Source organism: Sprattus sprattus, assembly GCF_963457725.1.
Source record: "Sprattus sprattus genome assembly, chromosome: 9".
Taxonomy (NCBI): Eukaryota; Metazoa; Chordata; class Actinopteri; order Clupeiformes; family Clupeidae; genus Sprattus; species Sprattus sprattus.
Window position 1 is genome coordinate 4497853 of NC_137928.1, and position 8665 is coordinate 4506517.

Below are 8665 nucleotides of genomic sequence, written 5' to 3' on the forward strand. Positions count from 1 at the left end.
CTCTATTTCTCCTACTTTTTCTCTCTCTCTCCAACTCTCTCTCCCTGCTCCATTCTCCCTCTTTCCCTCTCTCTTTCCCTCTCTCCCTCTCTCTTGCACTCTCCCTCCCTCTCCATCGCTCACTCCATGAAGCACAAGGCCGTGGCTTTGAGTCAGGCAGGCCCACAGATAAAGCATAAAGCGCTGCTCTGAAAAGAGGCCGCCTGTTGGCACATGGAGCAGTGTGTGTGTGTGTGTGTGTGTGTGTGTGTGTGTGTGTGTGTGTGTGTGTGTCGGCACATGGAGCAGTGTGTGGCGATAAGATCAGCAGGTGAGATCTTTTCAGTGGGCAGCCCTTTGTCTGTGTTTACTGCAGCTGTGCAGGGCCGATAAGAGGGAGAGGGGAGCACCGAGAGGTGGTGTGTGTGTTTGTGTGTGTGTGTGTGCGCGTGTGTGCGTGCCTGTGTGCGTGTATCTGTGCGTGTGTGTGTGTGAGTGCGTGTGTGCGTGTATTTGTGTGTGTGTGTGTGTGTGTGTGTGTGTATGTGCGTGTGTATGTGTGCGTGTGTGTGTGTGTGTATGCATGTATGTATGTGTGTCTGTGTGTGTGTGTGTGTGTGTGTGTGTGTGTGTGTGTGTGTGTGTGTGTGTGTGTGTGAGTGAGCGTGTTGTCCAGGTTTATAGCAGGGTAAGATTTGCTGGTGTTAAGACATAACGGTTTTAAGGGGATGTATAGGGCCTGAATAGCTGTCATCTAGCGAGCTAAATTATTTCTTACTCCCCACCCCAAGGGGGCAGTGTATTACCACGTTTGTACACCCCTAAAGCTACCTCCTCTCCCTTTGCAAAGTTTGGCCAAAGGGGGGCGGGAGCCTGAAGTATACATGTAGCATTAAAACATTTAAAAGATTGTAAGATAGCTAGGCTACCATTACTGTCTCCATCAACATGAATTGTTTTTTTATATGATGATGAATATACCTTAACTTAGTCGAGGTAAACTGACCCTGTAGGTTTGATTTAAACAATTTTAAGGTTTTGAGCTGTAGCTGTTTTTGCTACGTTGACTCACTAGCACCTCTTGAGGTACAAAGTGGTATTGTGAGAAAGGAAGGACTGGGGCTAGCCAGTTAGCATGCTCACTTTTGCGTCTACCCCAGCCCATTTCTCTCCCATACCACAACCACTGTCCCCCCCCCCCCCCCCTCTTCTGCTGTCTCCCTTTCTCCATCTCTCTCTCTCTTTCTCTTCTCTCCGTTGTTATTTCTCCTCCTCTCCCTTTCTTTTTATTTCTCTCCTTCTCCTGCTCTCTTTCCCTGCTGTTTTCTCTCTCTCCCTCTCTCTCTACCTCCCTCTCTCCCTCTCTCTCCCCTTTCCTTCCCTCTCTCTCTCTCCCTCCTTCTCTCTCCCTCTCTCTCCCTCCCTCTCTCTCCCCCTCTCCTTCACTCCCCCTCTCTTGAGTCTCTGTCTCTGGCGTCTCTTCTCTCACTCACATCTGTTAGGTCGATTCTGTCATAGCACGGTGGTGTGGAAGGATATGATCAGGATGGGGGGCTTAATGCGCTCCTCTGAGGGACCGTTGCTGCCATTTCAGCTCAGAGTTATGGCTCCAGAGTCCGTCCGCACACATAATATTACCTTTCCACTCCTGGAAAACACCCACCCACCCACTCGCCTCGCTTCGCTTCCCACTCCTTGTATTTGAAGAGGGAAAAGACAAGGGAACAAACGCTGCTCTGCTGTTCAACTCAAATATGGTTAGGGCTCAGTTTTAAAGACATTTGTTCCGAAGTGTATTTTGTAGCTGTGCTCAGATGCTTGCACACACACAAGTGCCTTTATCCATCAGCAGCTTTGGCAGGACCTCACACACACACACACACACACACACACACACACACACACACACACACACACACACACACACACCCCTCCTCACAGCTAAAGCAATGTTTACCCTGCCTGACAAAAGCAGCTCTCGCATTTGAAAAAGGCCAAACCCCAATTTGCTTTATGATTAATGTGGCCTAAAAGCAAACAAGAAAATGAAGGTCCCATTCAAACACACACACACACACACACACTTCACACACACACACACACACACCACACACACACACACACAGACACACACACACTTCTCTCTCTTCGTCCTCTTCAAACATAGACATGTTAGTAGTGCGATAGGAGCCTTTTGTGCTGAACTTAATTGTCACAATATTGGTTTTCAATAGAGCAGCAGTCATTTCTCCATTGTGTGTGTCCAGACCGCTGGCATTCACACAACCCCAATGACTGAGCCTCGCAGCTGCCGTTTGAAGTGTTTCTTTGGCTAGCCGTTATTAAAATAGTAAGTGTATGAATGAAGATATGGCCATGGTGCTGAGTAAAGTGTCTTTGTTATACCGCTCTGTCTTTGAGAGTCTTTTAGTCAGTCTAAATCTAACTGCTAGCACTTGTGCTGCTAACACTAACACAACAGCACCCTAACTTAGAGGGTACAACCTTTCCAGAGCCGTGTGGACAACTGTATTTAAGAGAGAGAGAGAGAGAGAGAGAGAGAGAGAGAGGGAGGGAGCGAGCCAAAGACAGGTAGAGAGAGAGAGAAAGAGAGAGAGAGAGGTATTGTACTGTATTTAAGCCGACAAAAACTTGGAAGAACGTATTTTCTGTGAGTGTGTGATTAGCGTATCTTTGGACAAAAGTATTGCTTTGTTCTTCCAGTTCTTAAGCATGAAAGCATTACTCCATGTTAGCCAGATAAGAGTCCAGTGCTTATTTCAGCTGTGTCTAAGCGTCACCTCTGGGTACCTGGTCAACTGGAGACCAGCCTGTGTGTTAGCGTCACCTCTGAGAAACTCCCTGCCCAAGGCTATGGGGGTGTGGTTGACGTGTGTGTGTATGTGTGTGTGTGGGGTGGGGGGGGGGGGGGTCATCAGTCCTCCCAAAACTCTCTCTCTCTATCTATCTCTCTCTCTACCTCTCTCTCTTTCGCTCACTCGCTCCTCCCTCTCTCTCTCTCTCTCTCTCTCTCTCTCTCTCTCTCTCCTCTCTCTCTCTCTCTCTCTCTCTCTCTCTCTCTCTCTCTCTTCTCTTTCTTTCTTTCTCTCTCTCTCTCTCTCTCTCTCTCTCTGTCTCTAGGTCCTGTCCTCCCCTCTGTGCTGTGTAGTGTGTTGTGTTTCATGTGGCTGATATGCCATCGGTGGGCGGGTGTGGTATCTGGGGCCGCATGCATTCCCCTGGCCGCGCTTCAACGGCTGGGAGGGACACACACACACACACACACACACACACACACACACACACAGGCAGATGCTTCCGTGGCCTTGATCAGGCGGCTTAATAATGGGGTGGAGGTGCAGCACAGGGCAAGTGGGGCCCAGATACCCCCGTAGGGGCAAATGAAGGGGGGGTGGGGGGTTGAGAGAGAAATTGTCATGTGTGTGTGTGTGTGTCGTAGGTTGGTGGTTGAGAGAGAAGTGGTTGTGTGTGTGTATTAGAGTAGGAGTTGAGGGAGAAATGATCATGGTGTGTGTGTGTGTGTCGTAGGTTGGGAGTTGAGAGAGAAGGTTGTGTGTGTTGTGTGTTTGTGTGTGTGTGTGTGTGTGTGTGTGTGTGTGTGTGTGAGTGTGTGTGTGTGTATTAGAGTAGGGGTTGAGGGAGAAAGGATCATGGTGTGTGTGTGTGTCGTAGGTTGGGAGTTGAGAGAGAAGGTTGTGGTTGTGTGTGTGTGTGTGTGTGTGTGTGTGTGTGTGTATTAGAGTAGGGGTTGAGGGAGAAATGACCGTGGGCTGGGTGAAGAATGCAATGCAGAGCCACACCCTGGGCATTCTGCCTTTGAACTCAACTATTTCCTCCAATGATATTTCTGGGTGCAACAGAGAGCTGCAGAGTGAGTGAGTGAGTGAGTGAGTGAGTGAGTGAGTGAGTGATGAGTGAGTGAGTGAGTGAGTGAGTGAGTGAGTGATAGTGAGTGAGTGAGTGAGTGAGTGAGTGAGTGAGTGAGTGAGTGAGTGAGTGAGTGAGTGAGTGAGTGAGAGTGAGTGAGTGAGTGTGTGTGGGGGGGGGGGGGGGGGGGGGGGGGGGGAGGAGATGGGGGAGACTGGCAGCCCGCTAGACTGAAATATCTCAACATACAACATCCGGACACACAACATACATGCAACAATCATACAGCATACACACAACACGCATGCAACATACATGCAACAAACATACAACATGCAACAGGAGCACACACACCGTGACACCCACCATGACAAGCAGGTGGGACCAGGCAGATGTGTCAGGTGTGAAATCAGTAGTAATATTGAAAGAGCCGAACTTTTTACCTTGCCTACTGAGAGAAACGTGTTTTTTTTTTTATAGAAACAGAGGCACACATGTACACACAATATCAAGACAATACAGAATACAGTGCAGTTGTACAGCAGCAGGTATTTTGTGAGCTTGACTTACACATTTTTCCTGTGTGTGTGGGTGTGGGTGTGGTGTGTGTGTGTGTGTGTGTGTGTGTGTGTGTCCTCTCAGGCAGTGGCAGGGTGAACCTGGTGCCCATCCCCTCCACGGTCACCAGCCCCAGGGACATGGCCCTGGCGGCGGTCATCTGCAGCGCCCTGGCCACCGTGCTGCTGGCCCTGCTGGTGCTCTGCGTCATCTACTGCAAGAGGCAGCTCCTGGAGAAGAAGCCTAGCGGTAAGGCCAGGCCTTGCACGGCCACTGGTCCTCACAGACAGACAGACAGACAGACAGACAGACAGAGAGAGAGAGGATGGTGAGGGATACATTTACATTTAGTCATTTAGCAGACGCTTTTGTCCAAAGCGACGGACAGGGGATAGAACAGTCAAGCTAAGAGCAATAAATACTGCTTTTTTTGTTTTCAAGAAATAGAAAACGACATAGAAAGAAAAAGAGGTGCGGGACTGTCACTGCTTAAGTGCAAGTTAAGCCAAGGTGCCAGTTAGGAAGGGAGGTGCTCTCTGAAGAGTTGGGTCTTCAAGAGCTTCTTGAAGGTAGAGAGGGACGCCCTTGCTCTGGTAGTGCTAGGCAGCTCGTTCCACCAACGTGGAACTACAACTGAGAATAGTATTGGAGTACAGTGCTTGCAAGGGCAAATACGACATGGAATCTGAAATAAAAAATGCTGTACAGTTTTTTTGTGTGTTGTTTTTGTTTTGTTGCCTTACAGCCCTTTTTTCTGCTCCTGCGTTCAGGGTCGTTGAGGTCACAGGAAGGCCCGTACTGTGAGGCAGAGCTGACCTGTCTGAACCGACGGCGGGCTGTGGAGTTTGCCCAGAGACCCTGCTGCCACTGTCACCATGGAAACCATGGGCCTAGTCACACCTGTGGTAGGTTTAGCCACTGTCACCATGGACACCATGGGCCTGGTCACATCTGTGGTAGGTTTAGCCACTGTCACCATGGAAACCATGGGCCTAGTCACACCTGTGGTAGGTTTAGCCACTGTCACCATGGAAACCATGGGCCTAGTCACACCTGTGGTAGGTTTAGCCACTGTCACCATGGAGACCATGGGCCTGGTCAAACCTGTGGTAGGTTTAGCCACTGTCACCATGGAAACCATGGGCCTAGTCACACCTGTGGTAGGTTTAGCCACTGTCACCATGGAGACCATGGGCCTGGTCAAACCTGTGGTAGGTTTAGCCACTGTCACCATGGAAACCATGGGCCTAGTCACACCTGTGGTAGGTTTAGCCACTGTTACCATGGACACCATGGGCCTAGTCACACCTGTGGTAGGTTTAGCCACTGTTACCATGGACACCATGGGCCTAGTCACACCTGTGGTAGCTTTAGCAACGATCACCATGGACACCATGGGCCTGGTCACATCTGTGCGAGCTTTAGCCACGATCACCATGGATACGAGCATGCTAAATTAGCTATGTTAATAGAAAGCATATGATAACATATGCTGTTAAGGTAAATATAAAGCCCAAGATTGGCTATTAGTTTGTAAAAATTTAGAAATTTAACTTAATTTGTAATTATTTAACTTGTAATGATTTAACACCAGCAGCCCAAATGTGTTGAATTGTTATAAAGGTGAAATCCTGTGGAGATCACTTTGAAGGTACAGCTTTGGATATTAAATTCTAATGTTATGAAGGAGTCAATCTGATTGTCTAGGTCACTTACGTGTCTACGTGTGATGACAAGCTTGGTTCTGTTCCAGGTCCGGTTCCGTTGATCTCGTCCCTGTGCTGTGAGGACACCTGTAGCCTGGGCCGCAGCGGCGCCTCCAGCCCGTTCCAGTCCCGCGAAAGCCTCAACGACGACGGGTAAGCAGTATGGGTGTAAAAAATAACTGATCCGTATCGATATCCGTTTTTAGCGTGCAAGATATGACTATATAGATGCGTGTAGTCCCGTATCAGATTTAAAATTTCACGAACCGGTCTTTGCCCGATTTAAAAGTTATGAATCGGTTCACAAGCGTTTGTCCCTCTGTTTTTTAAAGCACAAAACACTCGCTGGCCTGTTGCATTTGATCTCAGTCAGAACAATGACAGCCTGTCATTGGTTTATGCTATGCGGGCTTTGGCCAATCAGGCTGTTTTCTCAGTATTAACGCCAAGACCTGGAGGGAATGACAGATTACAACTCCCGTTCAGTTGAATGGCCAACGCTATGCTAGCTACGCTATTCATTTGCCCGTACCAGTCCCGTGAAAGCCTCAGCGACGGGTAAGCAGACAAACCCAAGAACCAGAGAACCAGCTCGGGCTCAAAGAAACCCCGACGCCATCTCTTGGCACGCCACCGCAGAAGGCTACAATATCAAAAAACTGCAGCCGTGACGGTCTTTGTGCTCCGGCAGGCCTTCTGTGTTTTGGTAGGGGGGAAGAAATATGGTGGCAGCTGCCTCTTCAAAGCCTGGCAGCGTTATTCACCAGGCATTGCAGAGGAGGACTTGGTTTCTGGGTGCGCCGGTTATTTTTGGCAGACACAATCAAATATCCGCAGCACTGTCAAGGGCTTTAAGCGCATAGTTTCGACCGCAGTGTCTGTCAAAGATTGTCCTTGGCAAGGCCCGCTCGGCTCTTTATCCAGCACCTGTGTCAAGTCACTTAAAGGATCTTCACACACTCTTCTGCTTATCTGCCACTAACACTCCATTTTTATTACTAATTCTTTTTTGTTCCTATTTTTTTTCTCCTAGTCTTAAAGTACATGTTTATAATGTTTAGAGGCACAATGTGGTTATGCAGAACCAGGATAACCGTTGCGGAAGAACAAGCTTTATTTCTATTCAAAATAAAATCTTAAAAGACCTGGTTTGTTTGCTACTTTTTTCATTATTTGACTTCATCTTGAGAGTCTCAAAGTGTGTTTCTACTGCGGGTCAGAAGCGTGTGAGTCTGTGGACTGTGGTCAGCTCCAGGTGTGGTGAGTCATGCCGTGGGAGAAGCAGCACCTCTGCCCTCGAGCGCTACCATCAATCCCCATCATTTCCTCTTAGATTTATGACCCAGTGTCCCTCCTCTCTCTCCCTCTCCTCCTCTCTCTCTCCCTCTCTCTCTCCACGATCTCTCTCCCTCTCTCTCTCCACGATCTCTCTCCTCCTCTCTCTCCCTCTCCTCCTCTCTCTCTCCCTCTCTCTCTCCCTCTCTCTCCCTCTCTCTCCCTCCCTCTCTCTCCCTTACTCTCTCTGTCTCTTTCTCTCTCTCTCTCTCTCTCCCTCTCCTCTCTCTCTCCCTCTCCTCCATTTCCCTCCCTCTCTCTCCCTTACTCTCTCTGTCTCTTTCTCTCCCTCTCTCTCTCTCCCTCTCTCTCTCTCTCTCTGTCTCTCTCTCTCTCTCTCTCTCTCTCCCTTACTCTCTCTGTCTCTCTCTCTCTCTCTCTCTCCCTTACTCTCTCTGTCTCTTTCTCTCCCTCTCTCGCCCTCCCTCTCTCTCTCCCTCCCTCTCTCTCCACGATCTCTCTCTCCCTCTCCTCCTCTCTCTCTCCCTCTCTCTCTCCACGATCTCTCTCTCCCTCTCTCTCTCTCTCTCTCTCTCTCTCTCTCTCTCTCTCTCCCTCTCTCTCTCCACGATCTCTCTCTCCCTCTCTCTCCCTCTCTCCTCCTCTCCCTCTCTCTCTCTCCCTCTCTCGCCCTCCCTCTTCCTCTCTCCCTCTCTCTCTCCTCTTCTCTTCTCTCCCTTTCTCCTCCTCTCTCTCTCTCCCTCTCTCCTATCTCTCTCCTTCTCTCTCCCCCTCCTCTCTCTCCCTCCCTCTCTCTCCTGTTCTCTTCTCTCCCTTCCTTTCTCTCTCCCTTTCTCCTCCTCTCTCTCCCTCCTCCTCTCTCCCTCCCTCTCTCCTCCTCTCTCTCCCTCTCTCTCCTCTCTCTCCCTCTTCCCAGACACGCCAACCCGTCTGCGGGGAGCAGCCTCACGGATCTGGAAGGGCGTCCTGAAGTGAGGCCCCTTGCCCAGGGCCTCCACTGTGAGTCGAGGAAGAGGAACACAGCTTCTGCAGAGGAGCAGAGGCACGAGGGGCAAAGAGAGGAAGAGGAAGAAGAGGAGGAGGAGGAGGAGGAGAGGAGAGAGAGGCTGAACCTACAAGGGCAGGAGCAGAGAGAGGGAGGAGGTGCTGCTGACTGCTCCTCCCCGTCACAGCTGTAGTGGATCTCCTCATCAATGGAGGTGAGGAACTGAAAGACTTCTTCAAGGTTTGATCATCTT

The 8665-nt window shown here is 49.8% G+C and overlaps 1 protein-coding gene across 1 annotated transcript in view; it reads left to right on the forward strand.

The window, feature by feature from the left end:
* Positions 1-6288, forward strand: part of LOC308369993 (tumor necrosis factor receptor superfamily member 19-like) — a gene marked incomplete at its 3' end in the record, with an annotated part of 25323 nt that extends 19035 nt beyond the window's left edge. The window contains exons 6-8 of the mRNA XM_080844552.1: positions 4510-4674; positions 5196-5330; positions 6179-6288. Of these exons, the coding sequence (XP_080700678.1) occupies positions 4510-4674; positions 5196-5330; positions 6179-6288 (410 nt within the window). The remainder of the gene's footprint in view (positions 1-4509; positions 4675-5195; positions 5331-6178) is intronic.
* Positions 6289-8665: the final 2377 nt, after the last annotated feature.